The 22,485-nt window shown below is 42.7% G+C and overlaps 1 protein-coding gene across 7 annotated transcripts in view; it reads right to left on the bottom strand.

Moving 5' to 3' along the window:
* Window positions 1-22,485, bottom strand: part of MAP2K5 (mitogen-activated protein kinase kinase 5) — a 129,713-nt gene that overhangs the window by 44,648 nt on the left and 62,580 nt on the right. For 5 of the 7 annotated variants that reach the window (XR_014002172.1, XR_014002174.1, XM_081171222.1 and 2 more), the window contains exons 16-17: window positions 19,350-19,421; window positions 5,298-5,327 (exon numbers count right to left, since the gene is read on the bottom strand). Coding sequence is in view for 4 of the 7 variants with exons in the window: in XM_081171222.1 (XP_081027348.1) it covers window positions 5,298-5,327; window positions 19,350-19,421 (102 nt within the window). In the remaining 3 variants the exon portion in view is untranslated. The remainder of the gene's footprint in view (window positions 1-5,297; window positions 5,328-19,349; window positions 19,422-22,485) is intronic. The other 2 variants (XR_014002173.1, XM_081171223.1) reach the window with 1 other exon arrangement.

Here is a 22,485-nt window from a genome sequence, read left to right as displayed (position 1 = left end):
TGGCGGTTGTATAAACATCAGATCAACTCACTGATGTCTTCAAGGATTTCAGACTGAACCATAAAAAACTCCATTAACTTCTGACAAAGAATGCAAATTAATCGCAACATGGGGTGAGATGAAATTAAAGGCTCTTTTCTAATCAATGACAAGGCAGGATGAAATATTTACTCCTCTCTCTCTCTCTCTCCTCCCTCCCTCCCACCTCCAACGCTTGCCTGTGTTCAGGGTTGCATTCCTCAAGCCAAGCCCAAGCAGAAGGTGAGTGCACAAACTTGGCCACATCAAGAACTGCTTAGATCCTCTCAGCCCTAAAGTAATCTGCTTGCAAGTTGCACAGATTCAACACACACACGTGTGCACACACACACACACACACTCCAAATCTCAGGTGCGCCCAATTTGTTATTCACACTCTCCTGTGCCAGTGAAAAGGGGTGGGGGTGGGGGGAGAGGAGAAAGAAGGCTGGCACAGACAGATGCACCAGGAACCTGAAATGACAGTTCTGCCCTCCGGAAGCACGATCACTACAGAAAAATCTAGTACAGCCTCCAGGTGAAATGTCTGGTGCTCCATATGGAGCAGAGAAAATTAACAACAAGATGGAAATCTCACAAGCAGCAGGGAGCTGGATTTTTTTGAGGGGGGAGGGGGGGAAATGAAATTTAAAGATGAAGAAGGAGAAGTAATAAATTAATGGGGTGTGAAAACATTCAAAGCTTTACAATACCAGGGGCACTATTTGCTCAGATTTTTATTTTTTTTAGAATAGGAGGGGGGAGCACCCCCCTTCCAAACTTCAAGTCATTTTGATGTAATTTATTAACAAAGATCTGCAAGTGTATCCAAAAATAGGTAAAAGGGGTTTTAGCCAGATCCAGGAGGACTAGTTTAAATACATTTCTCAGAATCCTTCAGTTTTCAAGTGTTGCCTTAGAACACTTTTGCAGTGGACTTCTCCTTGCTGCCCCTAACTTGGAACACTAGCAGTGACTACTTGACAGTGGCAGCTGCCTGCATTTCTCTGCATTTTTGTACTGTTAAGCATGTCTCTGCCTTCTGTTTAAATCAGGGCAAGCTGAATATCTGGAAGAAGAAACTGTACTGCACTGTATTTCAGTTCGAGAATTCTTTCCACACAAAATCAGAAAATGCCTCCAAATCAGCATTAAGGTATTTAGAACTTTTTAAAGACTCACAGATATACACAAACATACATCTAAATGCAGTTGTTGTTGGGTTTTTTTTTGGGGGGACGACTAACTTGGAAGAAAGTATTTTGGTTTAATGTTTGAACTCACAGAAAAAGTCATTTATTGTCATGGAGTGTTGGCTTAAAGTCATGAACTTCACCCCAGTTTTTGTAGATATTTATACATACATCAAGATAAGAACATTCCTTTAAATTATTTCTTTTGATAGAAAATACCTCAGGCTTTGAAAAGGATTTCATGTTTCTAAGAGATTGTACTCTATAGCTTCTTAGAGATTTCTGCCCCCTAAACAGCAAATAAGTGGTTATCATCACAATAGTAAGTTAATAAAAACATTAAGTGAATCAAGAATTTGCTGGATTGATCAAACCCGAGAGTTTGTTTGTGTAAACACCTGGTAACAGCAGTGGCTGGTCTAATTATCACAATATTTAAACGTTTTCTCTGCAAATTGACACATTTGCAAGTGAACTGCAAATGAAAAACACAAATAACATTCACCATTCATCAAAACCAAAGTCCTGAAAGCACTTACAAGCTTCTCATGTGACTTGCATAAGCAGTTGTTTCGCATCTATAAGAATATTGTACATAAGATAAAAAAAATTCAGTAGGAAACACTCACTAGGAAACTTTTTTTTTTTTTTTTGCAAGTCCCCTGTTGCAACCAGCAGGAGCTGTTCCACATTTCGCACAGGCTGTTATGCCTCCAGGTGTTTTGCTTTCAGTGAAGGAAGACAAGATTCCCAATTTACAACGTCCATACTGATCCCAAAATGCCTCTCAGTCCTCCTGCCCCAATCTGGGAGGAACTGAGAAGACAACACATACACACAATGCAACAAAATATAGCAGAAGGATATATGGCCTGAAAGCATGATGGCCTGAAAAAATGGTGACAAGGAATGGCTGACCTTATAGATAACCCATAGTGGAATTTCTGCAAAGTCAGGAATTTAAGCAGGGATGACCAGCATTATTGGTCTGGGGGGCCAATTCTGCTTCTTTGAGTGAAATGTTTCAGTGGCTTACACTAACCCAGAAGGCAGAATTCAAATGATTTGAAGGCAATCTTGGGAGTCGGAAATATATGCTGATATGTTGAAACAACTATGTTGTTTGTCAGAGGGGGTTAACTTAGGAATTACTTATAATAACTATCAAAATGCATTAGTGGAAGGGTGAAACAGGCAAATATGTTCCATGCTTCCTCCATGATCAACTGATTTTCATACGTTTTCATGTTAACCACTTTTTGCTATGCACCTGCAACAAATACACTTCTGAACATTCATTCCTCCCCCACAGCTGTTTCTACATATATATTTATTTCTGGAGACTATTTCTGAGATAGCTGGGCATCTAGCTGACATAATGTGCACAGCAACTTGCTTTCCCCTGGCACCCTCCCTGCGAATTGCTGCACCATGGGCTGGGTTTGGGTCCACAGGATCATACTTCATGTTGCTATGGTTAGGCGAGATGTAGCTTTGCTGCATGATTTGCTCCAGGATCAGACCACCACCTGTTTAAATATTTCTCGGCCACCACCAGTTTAAGAAGAACAGATGGTGCATCTGCTGACTCTTTTAAAGTCCATAAAATGGTTAAGAAGAAGTTGTTGTTGTTTTTTTAAAAAGTAAATAAGTGCTCCTAAACACAAGGAAAAGACAAAATCTCTTTCTATTATTCAATAACCACGGTGGTGAGGCATCTGCATAATCTAACCATGCATAAATTAGAATGTGTTATTTGCATAATAATAGCAAGTTAATAGATGCTTAAAGAGCACAGACCAACACCAGCTTTAAATCAGACATGCCTCCAGGCACTTTGGCCTGTATCAACCAAGACTTTAGGAAAAATGGGTACAATCCACCAGGGAATGGGTCCTGCACGTGGATCACTAAAATGACTCAGAGCTGTGTAAGAGATCCCAACTGATTGCACACAGCCCCCATCCATTTTGATGCAGAATATACAGGTGATGTTGTGGGTGATTTCTACCCCATGTCCATGAAACAAAACAGCCAAAATAAATAAATAATTAAAAATGAGGAAGAACACTCCAAATAACTCATATTGCTGCATGGGCATAATTCTTCAAGGACAAGGACATAATCCTTCAACACTTTTCCAGCAAGAATAACAGCAGGTCTTCCTCCCACACCTTGAACTCCTGTCATCCATTTGTCATGACAGGTATTTGCAAAGAAATACAGCCAGAAAGGGACAGCTGACTAGCGTACTGGAGACTTTCTCTTCTCCTTTTGATATTTTTATAGAGTATATTCAACAAGCGTATACGCTATTGGGGGGGGGGGAGCGGCGGCTCACAGCTTCTCAAACAGCAGTGCCTTAACAATAGTTTCCAGGGAAGTCTAAGGATATTTCCCGCCTGAGTTCAGGTGTTGTATTATTGGTTTTGACTCAAGTTAAGATAATAGAATTGTAGAGTTAGAAGGGAGGGACCCTGAGGGTCTTCTAGTCCAAGACAAGAGAGGAGATCTTGGTTTGGGGACATAAGAAAGTAGCAGGGTGGTAGGTTCTACCATTTAGTAAGCAACCAAGGCCTGGTTCTCGTTGAAGTGGAAAATCTGAATACTCTTCTATCCAAAAAATTTCCTCCACATTAAGCAAACAAACCTACATGGAAAGACTAGACCCTTTGTCTTCAACATCTCCCAGACATGCTGCTTTCTATGTAAACTGAACAGAAGAGCAGGCACACCCGCCCCCCATGTCTGTAGTCTGATATGGTTCAGGACTGACATAGTTTTACCACCCCAATGAGAACAAGGCCCCAGATGTATTGGCAGGTCAAAAAAGGGTAGGTTCACCAGATTTTTCCAGCACCAAGTGAAAACTTTTTAGACACTCCATGTTGGACATACACAGAGTCATGAATGGCTCAACACATAGTGAATCATAGTATCACCAAAGCCCTTTTAAACAAATCAACTTCTGAACAAGGGTTAGTCAGCAACACGATGATGGGTTGAATGCTTCAGAAATACACATAGCATGTAGGTATTTGCATTATACTCATACAACATTGCACATCAATAGTCAGATGAGCCTTAGGCACAGGTCTTATGATCTATGTGGAGAAGAGCTCCTTTTTCAGATCACTTTGTGATTGCTAAGACATCACCTTTTTTTCACCTGCGGCACAGGCAGCAATATGATCACTCTGCTTATTTATCTTATTAGATGTCTTATCAGCCCTTCACCACAAGGTCCTAGAGTGGGTCACCACAATAAAATACACAATAATAAAACTAATATATAACATAATTAATGTAATAATATAATACAATAAAATATAACAGTTACAAGTATAAAACAAGGAATGTGTAAAACCTATTGAAACCAGTTCCAATGCAGATGCAGATGCGGACTGGAGTGAAGACTGCCACTTAAAAAGAGGTTTACACTGAATTTTTTTCTCACATGAATTGCTAACGTGCAGGAACATCTCCACTACCTAAATATCAGAAGGCAGTATGACCAGGAGTCTGGCTCTCAGTCACTAGCCTACCTAGACAGTGGCCATTAGCCTAGTTGTTGGGGTTCATCTGGCATCAGTAATTGCCATAGACAATTGCTGGGATTAGTATTGCATTAGCAGCAGTATCCCTTTCCCAACAGCATGTTGCAATTTATTTAAAATAAACTCATACTTTTAAAGATCCCAGCTTCAGTCAACACTTCCCCCACCCTGTATCAAGTCAGTTTAACCACAGACACCCCACATCTCCCCCCCATTAAGATTTGCATTTAAAAGTTCTAATCATTCTGTCCAAAAAACTGGAGTGATGCAAGGCTTTATACCCCCCACTCCACAACACACTGCTGAACTCATTTAATAGCATTTAATAGCCTCAAATATGTCAAATAAACTTGGAGTTTAAAAACAGAATGAGATCAATGGCAGTTTTGGACAATTCTGCAGATATTACTGTTAGATTTAACAGGGCAGATTTATATGAACCTGGTTGCAAGGCTCACAATCGCTCTCTGCAACTTCATACATAGGAATGAACGCCACAGTGGCAGTCAGTGATAATGAACATTCTTACCTGAGGATACGGGAACCTCCCGAGAGCAAGCTGGGAAAGGAAATAATATTTGTCTAGTTAGAGAGATTTGCATTAGGGGTTGAGGAAAAGGAGGGGGGGAAGAGAGAGGAAGAAGAGGGGGGAGAATAACTAAAAAAATCAGTACAGCATTGCATGTAAAATGGACAGAGATAGAACGAGGAGACGCTGAAGCAAAAATAACCTCTAAACATGGAGAACAGCTATATTTAGAACAGACAATCACACAGAAGAAGAGGTCTGTTAATACATCTGGCGGCCTACCCACCCACCAACCCTGCCCACCTCTGATACTCCCAATCCTAATTCAATGTATTTGGATGAAGAGAGAAAACAGTGTGAAGAGAATAGTATGGAGAAAGCACCCAAGACGCCAGAGTATGGACACTGGTCATATTCTCACAATACATTGAAACATCGTTGTCCCACTTTAACAGCCATGGCTCCCACCCCCCACTCAAAATGAATGATTCCTGTGCACTATAGTTTGTTAAGGGTGCTGGGAATTGTAGCTGTGAGTGGGGGCTCTCCTAACAATTCTCAGTAATGCTAACAAACTGGGCCTCCCAGGATTCTTTGGGGGAAGTCATGACTGTTAAAGTGGGACAATAATGCTTTAAATGTATTGTGTTGATGTGAAGAGTGTCAAGAGCGGAAGCTGTAACTGAGGCCCTTTCTGGTTTTGAAATGCAACCCTCATGAGACCACAGCATCGTGTTCCACTTTAACCAACAAGGAAGGAGCACCAGCCTTTGGGTCTCTGCCCACTGTAGGTAACATGGATTAAAATCTTCACGTCATTCATAAGCCACGGGGAAGAGTTTGTCGTTCCACCATGGCTCTAAGGATTGAAGGGCCCTTAAATGGTGTCAAAGGGTACCAAATCCAAGAGAAGTGATTGCTCCCTCCCTGTGGGCCACTCAGGCACAGCCCAGTTCTGTGGGGCTCTGAGTCTTTTCGGTCCTTTCAGAGGCCATACGTTGTCACTCCAAAAAGGATGCACAAGGCCCAGAGCAGCTCATGCAGCTCCTCCGCCCAGGCCTCACCATTCCAAGCCAGGGTGGTTTTGACTCCTCATTTTTCACAACAAAATACTTCACTGATGCTCTTCCACAGATGCTCACTGGGTTTGTGTAGAGTAGCAGTTAGGGTGTTGGATGTGGGAAAGCACATACAGTCCATTAGATGGCTTTGGCAAAACCACTCTTTTTCTAGATTGCCTTAAAGGGTTGTTTTAAAAGAGGAAGCATACTACGTTGCAGTCTGCACTAATCCTTTGGATACACGGCGAGTAAGAATTCAAAACCAGCACCCTCATAAAAATGATATTTTTGGTCTAAAAGTTGCTTGCCAGAAGAGTGAACATGACTGCACACAAAATGCAGTTCAACATCCAGCACAAAAGCAAGACCCTTATATGTTATGCAAATTAATACAAAAGAGGCATGCTTATATAAATTAAGTACATTTATGCAAATATAATTTATTTTGAATACAGAATTGGGTTTCATCAGTATAGAAATTGTTAATTTTGCATATAGAATGCAAACAAGTCTTGACTATAATTTATTTATTTTAAACACAAGCCCCTCTGTTGGGATTTGCTTCAACTGTGAAGAGGGAGCAGCACCCAAGCAGCAAGAAACCCAATTCAAGAACCATTGTTCTACTGGGCTAAGCAGAGTCCTCCCCCCTCTCCAAGATTGTCAAGGTATTATAAATTAAGAAACTCACAAAAGAGCCTGTAATCTTCCCCGAAATAGCCTGCAGATATGTCACTGTACTAAATGTGTTTCAGATTTAATGAAGCTTTAATGTCCTTTTTAATTTTGCCTGTTTCAGTATCACCAGGGGTCGAGCAAGGCAATCAGCACTCAAGAGGATGGTTTGGTTTAAAACTAGGAAAAAACTCATTTGCTTATGAGTTGCACTGTATTTTCTTAATTAAATTTACTGAGTAAAATGGTTTTAAGTTCAACCAACCAATGACCTCTGTATGTAGATTTAGATTTATAAATAGGCCAACAGCTAAAGCATAGAAGCCAAAAAACACACAAAACAAAACCCAACCATGAAAACAAACAGATTAGGGCTTTGCCAACAGGAGAATTGCCTCCATACAACAGAAGCCATTTGGACATAAAATGATATATAATCCCGAGAGGAAAATTGAAAAGATAAAAGCACACAACTTAAGACAGTCAATCAGAAAAGTCAACCCGTTCCATCGCAGTTTTGGGAACATATTCCCATTAGCCCTCTTAGCTTTTGAATCCTCCCGGCTTGACAAGTTAATAGATCGGTGCCTCAACACAGTGGAACCCTCCTTATTTGAATCTCGATTATCCAACATGCTTGCTTATTTAAATTCATCGACTACTACATTTTCATCCAAAATGTCACTTCTGAACACACTGGCTTCCCATAGCTCCTCCTTGCAGCAGCCACATGCTCAAGGTGGTCCTATGAAGAGGTCTAGACTGCACATTCTGTGGATTATGCAGAAAAGTAAAGGACACATTTGACAAAATGCCAAGCATTCCCTGCAAAGGACAAACAAAACAAAACCAAGCCCTGCCTTAGTAATTTTATTCCTGAAATGCAAGACCCCTGAGCATGCTGAGCTGAGACAAATCTTGGAGTTATGGAAAGCGGACAGTGACCAAGTGAGCTCTGTAGATGCAAGTACATTTCTAACAGCCCTAAAACATATGCAACGGGTAGGAGATTAAATTTTGCCATCCTCAAGCTGCTACACCACAGTATCTGATCCACTGCAACGTCACAGTGGCTCTGAGGTACCACTCCTGTGCAGTTCCAGCATGCTCTCCAACGTACCAGAACATCCACCTCTTAACAATATGATCAGCTTCCTTGTCACCCCCATCACCCAAATATGACCACCCCTAAGCCATCTCTTATGCAGCTGGGGCTGCCCTGCCCATCTTGCAAAGGAGCTATGCTCAGTAGTGGAGCATGTGATTTGCATGCATAAGGCCCCAGATTCAACCACTTGCACTCGCTGGTGGGTGGCAGGGCCGGAAAAGATCTCTCTCAACCTAACTCCTTGGAGAGCCAACACCAGTGGGAATAGACAGCACTGGGCTGATTCTGTATAAGGCAGCTTCTAAGATTCAAATGCATCTCTAAATCAGGACATGATGCCTCAGTGACTTGCTAGGAGAACTGAATGAGAAAGATAAGTGTGAAGTAGTTTGTTATGTCCATGATTAAGAACAGTGAAAGGAGGTAACACTAAAAGCTTTAATATTCACAGAATAGTATAAACCAAGGATGGGGCACCTGTCCCCCTGCCAGCCCAGTAGCTGTTGGACTCCAACCCTCATCAGTCCCAGGCAACATCGCCAATGGTCACAGATGATGGGACTGTAGTCCAACAACAGATGGAAGGCCACACCCCTGGTATAATAGGTACCTCATGCTGCTTTTCAGTGGTGACTTCCTATTTACACAAAGCCTGGTGAGGTGTATCTGTCTCCATCAGTACTGAATTTTACAAAGAACTTGAAAACATTCTTCTTTACCCAGGCATGTGATGTCTGAAGGATACTGTTCCTGGCAACCCTGAGATCACTGGATGAGATCATGTTTTTAACTGGTTTTTGACTGTTTTAACTGTAACTGCTTTTAGATTGTTTTTTTCTTAATAAAAAAATTGCTGTGGATTTCTTCAGGAGGGGTCAAATCAGAATACACATCTTTCCATCCTACCATGAAACTTTCAACATACCTTCAGTTATAACGACCTTCCAAGGTGCATTCGGCTGCTGGGGGAAGGCACAGACTGAGGGGCACTTAGAGGAACACATGCAACAGCAGTTCAGTGTTAGAGAACACATTTTGCATTTCACGAAGAGCTAAGTTCAATCTCCAGCATCCTAGGGAAGCATGGCCGAGAAAGACGTGCCTCAGCTTGACACTCTGGAGAGGTGTGGCTGGTGGAGGAGACAATGCTGAACTGGATGGACCAATGATCTGATGCAATATAATGCAGCTTCATACATTCATATACAAGCAAGCCGGCCGTCAACATTTTTTCAGAGGTCTGGGAGCCTCACCTGCCTCTGGTCTACTGGCAGCAAGAGGTACCCCAAGGTGGTCTTGTTGCAATTCCACCTTTGACTAGTTCTGGGTGGCAATGTACTCATTAAATCCCAGCTTAACATCCCTCAAATGGTGAGTTCAAGATCCACTGCAGGCTTGAGTCCTGACACTAATGTAAGCAGAAAGCCACGGAGGCAAGGGCATGCTGAATATTGTTTTTAAGGACAATGATGCTATAAAGTCTCCTGCCCACCCTTCTTTAAATTACTCTGTGCGACTTGCAAGTTTGTTTGGCTTTTTAATTTACAGTTATACTGAAGAGCACAGGATGGCTTTATTTAGTTGCATTCCATGTTTCTCAGCATAACTGCAAATTGAAAATAAGCACTTACGATACTGCTTGTGATCGAGCTAAAGAAGAACTTTATAGTCTGAAATGTTCTAAAATTTGTTCTTAATTACTTTGTGCACATTTTACACAATTAAATTTCCATCTCAAGATTTTGCATTTAGATTGTGCACTGCAGTTAAACCCTCAATTTAGAGGAAAGCAGCCGACAGTTTGGAACATTCAGACATTGGAAACTTTTTTTAAAAAACAACAACAGACCAAACAAACCCAGACATAACAACTGGATTACCTGAAACTCACATGGTAAGATTTCATTTCCGAGACCAATTTGTAGATTTCTAGATTCAAGGTTTAAAATCGCCTTAACATTCTACTGACAAAGACCCTGATAAATATTAAATACTGCAAGAAGCAGCCCTATCGTTTTTCCTTCCTACCTATACCAATTCCACTGTCCTCTTATTGCTCAGTTTAAAAAAGAATCCAGGAGGATATAACCGCAATTTACTCATGTTAAAGTGCTTTGGAGGTTAAATTGGCAACAAAGAACAAGAGACGCAAACCACCTTGAAATAGGGTTTCAATTAAATGAGAAGGATTTAGTAACACAGGTCCAAAAGAAAAAAAGGGGGGGAGAGTTACAAATTAATTTAATCTTCTGCCTATAGTTCGCAGCTGCACTCCAAAGTGTCTGGGGCTTAGAAACAAAGCAAGGCAAGGCCACTGAGCGGAGGAAGCTTCCATTTTTAATGTACGAGACCATTAGCTGATAACTTGTGGAATGTGCGACCCCTGCAGAGGGCCATGAGCCCGAGTAACAGAGACAGATGAAATGACACGTCTGTTGGAGGCTGCACCTAGGCTAGGGAGAAAGGCCACCAGACCAAGCAAGAAACATGCCCTCTGGGACCTCCAGACAAAAGAGATTAAACCCCAAGTTTAATTTACTTTCACTAAAGCCTTATAAATAAAAAAGAATCATCCAGTGCTGCTAAATTCTGAATACACCCACCACCCAATTACTTTAGGTACGGATGCTCCGTTTTTGAAAAGGATGTTCCTGATGTAAAGCCTGGGATCTACCTGAGATGAGAGACCTACAGCTTCAAGTTTGGCTGGCAAGTTGAAATCAGTGTGTTTAATTCAAGTCCTGGAGAGGAATTCCTGGTGTCTGCAGGCTGAGGCTTTGGTGCTCTGCATAGCCCACTCCCCCAGTAGTTCTCCAGTTGTTTTGGACTCCAATTCCCATTAGCGCCAATCTCAATGGCCAAAGGTCAGCGATGATGAGATGTATAGTCTATAAACATCTGGAGAGCCACAGAACAACGTAAGAAAAGCTCTTCAGGATTAGCTCAAAGGCCAGTCTAAACCAGCTCCCTGTTCTTGCAGTGCTGCACTTCTCACAGCCTTTTGTAGTGTCCATGTTTAGTTCTGCTTCTACTTCCCTCCCCTTTGTCTATCTGCCCCCGAGTCGTATTTGAGATTGTAAGCAACCTGGAGCAGAAAGCCATCCTCTAGCACTCTGTCTAGCGCCAGGCGCACTGATGGTGCTGTAGAAATAATAAATGATGTGGAAATGCAAAGAAATGGAATTGTAAAGTGCAAGGTCCTGCTGGCAAATCAGACATAGTCCTGCTCAGAGCCAGCCTGCCCATGAGGCGGGCTGAGGTAGCTGCATCAGGCAGTGGAACACCAAGAGGCGACACCCCTTCTGCCCCTGGCTGAGAAGCGGTGGCAGAAGTGGCTTCTGCCAAGATCTTGTGAGATCTCACCAGAACCTGCTGCTGTCACAGCCACTTTTTGCAGGGGCTGCCTCAAGACTCAGGTAAGAGAGGCTTTGGAGGTGCAGAGGTGATGAAACAGAACGTGCCACCCCAGTTCTGCTCCTTCCCAACTCTCCCAGCTTTTCTTATTGGGGGAGAGTGTGAGGGGAGATGGGGCTTGAGCTCCCAGCCTGCTGCAGATTTGGCAGGATAGGACTGCCAAGAGCAGGGTGCTAGTCTCTTTGTACGCTGGTTTGCCTTAGGCACTTCTGTAACAAAAAAAGGAGCTTGAGTAGCAATAAAGATGGCTAATTAGTTGAGTTTCAGAATCCGAGTTTTGTTTAGAGATGGATTTGTAGGAAGACCACATACATATTTCTTTCACTGCTTGTACACCTCTCTGTTCACATAATTGCGTTATTTATTTCCTCGGCACAAAGCCTGCCTACTGTCGCCGAGCAATGAATGCCGGAAAAGAAATGATGCATTGAGGTCTCAACCTGGGCAAACTTTACCTAAACTTACACTTTATTGCAGCTTAGTTCACAATCTTCCCCTAATATAGGGTTACCTCCCAGCGCAGCAAGCGGATAAATCATTCTGGAATATTACTCTGGCTAAGTTTCACTGTGACTGGAGCATATGCGCTTCCAAGCCTTGGAAGCAGAGGCCCATAAAATACACTAATTACTAGAAGTTATGGTCACTGGGTGATTGATAGCACTCTGCAAGGCAACTTCTTCGTTCCCAGCTTTGCTGATGGGCCTCACCCGCCACAGAGGAGGCAATTATTAATTCATGACCCAGGCCTTGGGCAGTGGAACCTTTACTTCCAATTCTACCCCCACGAAAACCACCACAAATGCTGGACATCAGCTTTCGTTGTGACAATGGAGAAGTTGCTTTCAACAGACGACCTTTGTTTGGCAAAAATCACAAGGGAAGAACTAGAATGGTCTGTCTCTTACACACACACACACACACACACACACACACACACACACACCACTGATTACAAAATTCAATTGGTCCATATGCATCAGCCTGTCTCCCAGTGTGCACATCTCCAAGACCAGTGTACATGGAACCAGTGGAAACTACAGTTCTATAGTCAACCTGAATGTTTTAAAAGGGCTGGTTTTCAGCTGCCAAATCCTACATGACTTGACCTCTACATAGCTCAACAGCCTCCCCTCCGCCTCTACAGAGTCTCCATGGTCAACCAAGAGCGCCCTCTTTAGCCTACCATCTGTGTGGCAAGCCTAGATAAAGGCAAACAGAGAAGCTAGCTCTGCAATAGTCTTCCTCTTGAGATTCACGAGTAACCGAGCAATGTAAAACTTCTCATGACAACAGTTACAGAGCCATGCAAATCCCAAACAACTTTTATGTTTAAATGTAGAGAGTTTTATAATATTTTATGTTGGATTTGCTTATTTTTTAACCTGTCAACAAACAGAGCAAGAGTTTAACAAAAGGTAAGACAACAACACATTCAGTAAAATTTACACACTCAGTATACATGAACAAAACTTGCAAGTCTGCATCTGCCTAGCAAGGCGCAGAATTCACCCTTAAAATTTCCCCTAACTTCAATTACCACAGACAAAGAACACACAAGCTACATGTCTATCAGGTCCACTTCTAATATCTAAAAGCTTTACTCATCTGCAACTGTCTCCGTCTCAATTTTTTTGAAACAGAGCTCGGCCCCCCCCCATTCTTTATGCATACTTCAGAGAAGTCTAATTTTGCTACTAAGCATGAGAAAAACTACTTCCAGAAGGAGTTGCTCATTTCCTCTAAGATTTTCTTAAGAGGACACCAAGGTTCACTGAAGATAATTTTTAATCAATAGTTTAATGTCATTTTATATGCCATCGTTTGTATTGTTATTGTAGCCCGGGGTTGGCCAACATGGTGCTCTCTAGATGGTCTGGACTATGACTCCCACCAGCCCCACTCAGCATGACAAGTGATCAAAGAGGATGGGAGTTGTAGTCCAAAACACCTGGAGGGCACCATGCTGGCTACCCCTGCTGCGGGCAGTTCACCTCTACATAAATAAGAAGAAACTAGATTTCCAGGCTGGGGAGGCATGATCAATGGTGGTAAAAAGCAAAGCAAAGCAAACTAGCAAACAACAATACCCAATAAAGACCAAAAAGTTAGCTTGTGTATCCAGAAATAGTCCAAAGGAACAACAGGGGGCCACCTGCATTAACTCAATAAGTAAGAGATATGCCCTTCAATAATTCAAAGTAATACAAAACAATTGACTGTAAAAGAGAAAGAAATGATGTTTTCTTTTCTTTGCCAGCTGTCAGATCAGCTCAGAGCATCATATGGAGAAAGTACCAGCTCTACAAAACAACCTTCTCCACTGTTAGCAGCCTAAACAGAAAGGCACAGTCCATTCTGCTTCCAGCAGAGCTTGTGTTCATTCTTACCTAACACATGCAAAATCTGGCATCAAAACAAAGTTCCCATTCAGAAGACACTATTTCTCTCTCAAGAAACAGGTTCTGGAGATTTTAATATCACTTCTGGAGAAGATACCCTTTGAGTGCCTTTGCCTATCAAGGTGGTTTTGTGGACGTGCATAGTATTAATTCGGAAATCGGACAGTCAGAACTGGAGTCAGCAGCAACTGCATATGGATGAGAAAGGAGCTGGGGTCAGGGAGAGAAGGTCCTGGAAGGATAATAAAAGACTCAGAGGCTCTGGAGATCTGTTTGAGCAGCTCTGTGGGTGGGACATAGACTAGCTTTTGGTAATCCAGTGCCCTCCAGATGTTTACAACTCCCATCTGCTTCAGCAAGCACAGCTGTGTTGGCTGGGGCTGATTGGAGTTGTCGTCCAGAGGGCACCAGGTCGGCAAAGGCTGATGTGAACTAAGAGATTTCTCTTGAGGCACAAGGCACCAACAGCTTATATTATTAATATATATATTTAAAGCTGTAACTCAATTGTTTTGGTCTGCTTGTTACCATAATGGAGTGACTTGCAGCCATCAAATCACTATCTGGTTCCTTGGATAGTTGGTTATAAAATAGTGTTTGGTTTTTTTAAAAAAAAAAAAGTCTAAGGAAGGTTGGAAATGTGGCATGGAAAATAGTTAAAGCAATTTAAAACAAATCATACCGTAGGTACTGAAATGTGCCCAGATCCATCTAATGTGTTCAATTAACAACTACTTAAAATCTTCAAAGAAAGAATGGGGAAATAATGCCACTCTAAATGGGATTAGTTAATACTGACCTTCTATCTTGCAGAAGCAGACACAGAATTAAAAGGGGAGTTACAAGCCAGCTTGAATTTCCAGCAGTGAACTGAAAGCAAACACTTGGCCATGACTTTCTATGGAAGCAGATAGGACCACATCTCTACAGTGCAAGCTCTCTTTGCCTGGCACTGGAAATCTGAAAGGTGGGCATAACCAGTGCCGGATTTACGTATAAGCTAAACAAGCTATAGCTTAGGGCCCATTCTCTTGAGGCCCCCAAAAAAAATTTAAAGGGGGAAAAAACGGATGTACATTTCCAAAATATAAGATAAAAAACAAATAAAATGGTTTTAGATAACTATTAGGTCCATAAGTTACCATATAGCATATATTCAACACAAAAAACAGTGACAATTTGTTGTTGGCAAAGGATAGCTGGACATATAAAGGGCCCCATTACCTTCAGTAGCTTAGGGCCCTGGGCATAATGAATCTAGCAGCAAGTGTGATGCACATTGGGACCAGGGCCCTGCGACAAAGTAGCAGGACCTAGGACCATATGAAGTTGCCTTATACCGAATCAGACCAATTGGCCCATCTAGCTCAGTACTGCCACAGTACAGCTGTTTTTGGACTACAACTCCCATCACCTTTAGCTGGCAAGATTGGTGGTCAGGGATGATGGGAATTGTAGTCCAAAAACAACTGGAGACCCAAGTTTGGGAATGACCTACACTAATGGTCAGTGGCTCTCTAGGGTTTTGGGAAGGAGTATTTCCCAGTGTTACCTGTAAATTGAATATGGGACCTTCTGCATGCAAAACATGTGATCTACCACTGCAATACTGAGGGTTGCATTGTTTTAAGAAATGGAGAGCCAGTGATGGACACAAGGCCATTCCTAGAATATACTGTTATTCATAACAATGCTGAAGATAACTAATAATAATGATTTGTATAACACTTTTCAGTGTGAGACCATAAGCTGTTATGTCACCTTGCGCCTGCATGGTATGTACTAGAAAAATGCCACTTTTTGGTGACCAGACAGAAATGTCAGCATGGGGAAGAAGCTCAAACAAAACACCCTTAACAATCGTTGCAAAAAGCTCTGGGGAGGTTTTACAACACAGAGGAGACAACAGTGGCCCCAGCACAATATTACAGGACTCATAACTAGGTCCCAAGAGATGCCTCATGCCTCGCTCGTTGCTGTCCAATTTATCTTTTTTAATAGTACCAGGAAAGGGGGGAAACCCACCAATCCTCATGCTTCAGTTTTCGAAGCAAGAACATTTCAAGAAAGGCCAGCCACTTCCACCAAAACATTTCCCATGGAGATAAAGCAGCCTTCCCCAAACTAACGTTAAGGGTATAAGAAAAGTCTAGCTGGAGCAGACTGGTGTCTGGCATTCTGTTCCTTCAGTGGCCACCCAGATGCCCCAGGGAGAACCTGAGTGCAAAAAAGCTCTCCCCACTTGTGCTCCCCAGCAACAGCCATTCAGAGGGATGTTGCTTCTGATAGCAGAGACAGTACACAGCCATCATGGCTAGTAACAGTAGTAGGATTTATTGGGAAATAAATTGTGAAAGGCTTAATTTTCAACCTGTACTGGGCCAGGACTTGCCTCTCCAAGGAATTAATACCTTCCAAACCAGAAGTCCTCCTACTGTGGGCTTGTCAGAGTGAACTGTAGCTTAGGGAGGTTTGATCATATGATGCTGCCTAATACCATGTCAAACAATTGGTCCATTCAGCCAAGTACCATTTACTCAGCCTGGCAGCAGCTTTCCAAAGGCTCTGACAAACAAATGTTTCTTCCCAGTCCTAGCAGTGCCAGCAACTGAACCTGGGACCTTTGACAAGCAAAGCACATGCTCTACCACTGAACTATAGCTTTCTCATGTATCTACATCTGTAACGTAACACATTCTAAGCTTCCTTCTCTCTTCCACTGATTTTTCTCAGATATTCTCTGGGTCAAAACCTGCATAAGGCCTATTTGCCGTTTACTGTTTACTACCCCCTCCCCTTCAAAATAAAGTAGATTTAAGATACAATTGCGTCCTGCAACTTCTTTTCCTTCAAAATGGAAGCAACCCAATTACACACACTTTTAAAAAACTGAGAATATAAACATGAAGGGTAGTTTAGGGTACACAATACTGAGCAAAATGGATAAATAGTCTGACTTGGTAGCAGGCAGATCCACACATTTTGCTCCAAGCTTAGAAGACTAAAATAAATTTCAGGTTGACAACAGAGTTCAAGCAGGTTCTGAAGCATTACTGCACTGCTGTCAGGCTGGGCTCTTTTCCCCTACACAACGATGCAAAGAGTAGCCTTTTTTAGGACCTGTTAGTAGTGAGCAGAATGCATTAGCTGCTCAGAACAAATGGCCTCACATGTCTCAATTCTCTTTTTATTACCCTACCATATGACTAATGAATCTACAGTATAGAAGTAGTCTATTGCCATCCAGAAGAATATCAGCCATCCTCTATCTGGTGCCCTCCAGATGTTTTGGACTACAACTCTCATTAGCCTCAGGCAGCACAGCCATTGGGAGTTGCGGTCCAAACATTTGCAGGGCACCAGGTGGGGGAAGGTTGGTATAGATTGTTGCCCAAACTAGGACCAGCAGTTTTCCTGGTTACCCCAGAAACTTTCAATATTAGATCTCAGTCCTGACACACATGAAGTAATTGTTCAGAAGAGAGTGCACCTGCTTCCACAGAATGCCTCAATCTCATGACTCAACCCACTGGATGCACGTGGGATCAAGGACTCTGACACATTTCTAAGCTCTGCCATCCTTTCTTTTTCTGAATAAAAGTGCAGAGAAAACCTCTTTAGCTTTATTACCCAAGGGATCTAAGGAACACACTAGCTCAATGACACAAAGTCTGGCTCAAAAGGGATGTTTGGAAATTCCAACATAAACTCCAGCTGTCCTCTCCAAATGCTCCCTGGCCCACCCCAGTGTCAACAGACAGTGTGACTTTAATGGCAATGACCTTGCATGGCTTCCTGGAGCATCACCTTCACCTTTCTAAAGCCATTTTCCCTTGCTCTCCTCATTTAACACATCACTCAAACCACTTCAATAAAACAACGATCATGTTGAGGAGAGGTCTCAGAGGAGCAGATGACACACCAATTAACAAAGCACACAGAGACAAATTGTTCCATGCTTCTGACTCAGGAGAGAAAAGCAAGCAGAAGGCAAAGAAGAGGAAAGGAAGTTTGTTCAAGAAGAGGCAATGAGCAGACCCTCCCTGTGCAAAGAGATGGCACTACCCAGGCCCAGGGCTCTTTGCACAAGCTCTCTGGTGTTAAGTTTAACTATCCCCACTATAGGACTCAAACATTTAGTTGTGGGGGGAGCAGATTACTTATCTGAAATCATCGTGCAGTGTTAGCAACAGGAAGCAGAAAGGGGCCCTCCCATTTTATCATAACAACTATGTGTGGTATGTCAAGATAAGAAATGAGCTTAACACATGGGATGGAGGTTCAGGTCAAGCCAATGCCATAGGCCAGGTTTTGTAACATTCTGAATTATCCACATTATAATTGCAGTTGCAGCTAAGAGTAGATTACCACCCAGGTCATAAAGCATATTAATGATGGCCAGGATATACAAATTTTACTCATCATGCCCAAAAAACTTCAGATGAACACTCTTAACTGCAACAGCAATACCTCAAAATGTTACAGAAACCTGGCCCATGTCTTTGGCCTGACCAAGCTAGGCATGAGCTGAGCACCCATTTCCTGCACCCTCCAGTTATCTGGCACTGGAGTGGTCCATTTCACTTACCTGCGAGGCATGCCCAACCTAACATTTGGCAACCCAAGTTGCAGGCATGGAACAACAATAGAGGCAGAACTGAAATCTAATTTCATTCTATGGGCTAGATTCAACTAAGATGTTGTACTGGTGCAATGGGGCTCCTCTTGCACTCCCTCAACCCCCCCCCCAAACCCCCACTGCTTCCTACGCATAACAGTGCAGGGAGAGGATGGGGAAAACAGTTCCCTCTGGCAAGCAGAAAAGCTTGGGTTGATAGAACAATGGCTTTAGCACAACATTAAATCCCATCCATAGGCTATAAGATGATGTAGTCAGTATGGGGTCTTTCCAACCTCAAGATAAAAACCTCAAGAGAAACTTCTTTCTGAAGAACAAATCCTTTCTAAATAAAACACAGAGACTAAACAATGGTTGTTAAATACTATTCAACATGCAAAAGGATGCTCCAAAGTGCAGTCACTTTGTAATCTTAGTCCCAGTTCACAGGTTTACAAATCCCTCACAAAGAATATCCCTGTACTCCCATTAGCTTCCCAAATGGTGTGCGAGCTGGGCTATCCATGCTGATGCCTGGTCCTCTAGTAGCCCCCATTCCACAGGATGCCTCTCCCTCAAAAGAAGGGAGGAAGGGATTGATCCTTTGTGGCTTGAGTATCAACATGGATTACTTAGCTCACACATTATTTCCCCCATGCAAAAATTTCATATGCAGGATCTCTTTAAAAACACCCAAACCTGCATGAATCAGGAATCAAAGCCCAATTGTGTTCTTTTTATATAGTTGAAAAACAAACATATAAAGGCACCTACCTCCATGAAGGAAATCCCTAGGCTCCAAACATCAGAATGAATTCCATACTGCTCTCCTGAAATGCGTTCTGGCTGTTAAAAGCAAATGGGGAGAGATAACTGAACCTAATGAAATGTCCAGAAATAAAAACACAACCTTAATTAGAGAGGGAAAATAAAAACTCAGATGCTAAAATGTTGATAAAAATGTTTGAAAGCATGCACTCTGCTGAATTTATTTCAACAGCAAAAGCAGACTTTTAAGGACATTTCTATTCACTCTCCTAATTGGGACCCATTAGATAAGCTCCCATGTAGGTTATGTTGGCAGGAGAGGGAACAACAATTCTAGCTGCACAATCAGAGTATGAGTGGCAACTTTAGAGGGCAATTGTATCACAAGGATACAATGAGACGTGGAGTGGGACTTAAGAGGTGAAACTGGAAACATTTGAGCAAGCAGCACAACTGGCAGAGAGTGGAATGGTGAGAAGTCAAAAGTTGCTTGGGGTTTGAGGGACAGCACTCTTTTTCAGAGTGGAGCTGAGAAGGAAGCAAGCATGAAACATGTGGCCAGCTTGACTGGGGTGGGTTGTCAGAGCAGCAAAGTGTTGGTGGGGCATTTAGAATTGGAAACCAGGAGCCAATGGGTTGGCAGAGAGTACACCGTGCTTGACCCAGTTACTGCCCCAAAGGCAGCATGCCAGCCTCAGTTGTATGTAGCTTTGCCAAGCATGGCCAAACTGCACTGTGCACTCTTGTGACATACAATACTGGATGGAGTTACAGTATCATGTGTAGCCTCACCTATTCAGGGCTAGTATTCCTTGTGTTTCTGACTGCTCTTATACAGCGCCAGGACCACCATTCTCTCATTGCAACTGAGCAACCAAAATGTCACTGGGGAGGCTGACCTTTCCAACTGCAATACCCCTAAAAATGCTACCAAAGGGCAACTTCCTGGGAGCGCCCTAAGAGCAGCCCTCACTATACGGACCCTTCAATATACCATATTTTTTGCTCTATAAGACGCACCAAGTTTTTGGAGGAGGGAAACAAGAAAAAAAATATTCTGAATCCCAGAAGCCAGAACAGCAAGAGGGAACCGTGCACAGTAAAAGCAGCGATTCCTCTTGCTGTTCTGGCTTCTGGGATAGCTGCGCAGCCTGCATTCGCTCCATAAGACGAACACATTTCCCCTTACTTTTTAGGAGGGAAAAAGTGCGTCTTATAGAGCAAAAATACGGTACTTATTTCTATCCCAGAGTCTCTGATAAAGTTAGAATAAATGTACCCTTATAGACAACAAAGCAATCAAAATAAAATTAGATGCCGTAAACTACTCAGGACATCACTTTCCCAACAATGCTCACATATGCATCTCTATTCTTATGTCATCTGTCTTATGCAAGTTACTAGCATATCTGTACGAATGTGTGAAGAAAGCAAGGGGGGTGTCCACAGAAAACCAGCTCTTGTTTAACTGTTCCCAAGCTAATGTACATTGCAACCTGCAAATAAAAGAGGTTCAGCTCACACCAATTAGCGGCAAGTTTAATACCGCTCGAGACAGCAAGGAACGCAAAATAGCCAGCCAGCTCTTTTACTCAAAAGCTGTGCTCTAAGTATTGCCAAGGTCAAGTACAGTGTGAAATGCAACAATAAAAAGACTCGACAAGACTCTCTTTCCCACTGTGCTGTTAATGCACCTGTCTAGTTCAGGCACCTTGCACAACTCCTTTCCCCCTCCACTCTATAATAACCCAGAAGCCTTTAGAGAAAACAAACGCACCCAAATTAGTGCCAGTCGAACGTGCTCAAGGATGCTTCCTCTCAGCTGCTAATCCCAGGTCAGGAGCTTTTAGCGCCAAGTAAACGTTAAGTAAAAAACACAGACACAATGGCCTAAATGGTCTTTAAGACTCAGCCTTCTAGACAGTACAGAGAGCAAAATCCTCCCAGAAGCAAAGCACATGCAGAGAACAGACCATAGCACTTCTGAGCTGAGTCCCTATGAACAAAGGCAAAGCAGTAGCGGTGTTCTGGAAAGGTGAGCCTTTCCTGTCCTGAGCTTATCATGGACTGTAGGGCTTGAACTGGGGGTCTGGGAGGTCAGACTCTAGATCCCTCCACTGTCAGAGGCAGTATGCCTCTAAATACCTGTTACTGGGAACCACAAGTGGGGAGAGTGCCGCTGCACTCTCAGGTCCTGCTGGCAGGTCTCCCATTGCAGCATCTGGTTGGCCAATCTGAGAACAGGATGCTGGACTAGAGGCCTGCTTCAGCCTGATCCAGTAGGGATATTCTTATGGTTTTATGAAAAGCTAGTCAGGGGAGGGAACTACAGGCAGTTAATCCTGGAGAGCCAATTCCAGCTTCCGCCCTCCAAAGAGCTCCCAGGTCTGCTTCTCTTCCCTCAGGTTGTACAACCTGCCACTGAGGGCAGCCACCAGGCTCTCCAGACAGGCAATAATGTCCCCTCTGTCATGTACAGAGGCAACCTTGGTAGGGCTCATGTTGGGCCAGTTCTGGTAACAAACATTTCAGAAGTCCATAAATTACTCTCGAAAAGCACTTCACTTTCTCCTTTCTAATCTTCTTCTCAGAGTGGTTTCAGAGACCTGACAGCTATGTCAGCTGAAATGCCATCAAATCTGCACAAGTACACGTGTGTGCTGCAATTTTATAGGAGCAGAAAAAGGGGGAAGAGCGCAGAATGTAATAGCGCTGCAGAATTTCACTTCCTAAAAACCTCCGTTAAAAACAGTTAAGTTCCAACCTTTATGGCTGCAAACGCTTGCTAAGCAATGCCAGTTTGGAAAGAGCACAATATTTCAGTGGTCTGCCTATCCCTTGCTCTTCTCTGTAACTTAGAAGTAGTAGAATAAATTATGCAAAATAATTTTAAAAATCACAGAAAAAATTATGCAAATAGGCTCAATTTGCCTCATTCATACAGGGCATAGCTTTCCTTAGCAGACAATTTGAATAGCCTGGACACAGAATTATATAGAATAAAGCAGTACCCACAGTTTTTTGGAATCTCTCTGACACTCAACTTTGGAGGATTTTTTATTGTTATCACTCGCAAGCTGAATTACTGGCACGTTTTCCTCCATACCTTGATTGAAATTTGGTTCCCACTAGGGAACAAACA

The sequence above is a fragment of the Podarcis bocagei genome, assembly GCF_964188305.1.
Source record: "Podarcis bocagei genome assembly, chromosome: 14".
NCBI lineage: Eukaryota > Metazoa > Chordata > Lepidosauria > Squamata > Lacertidae > Podarcis > Podarcis bocagei.
The sequence above is the reverse complement of the archived record's forward strand: the minus strand, read 5'-3'. Positions and strand labels throughout refer to the sequence as shown.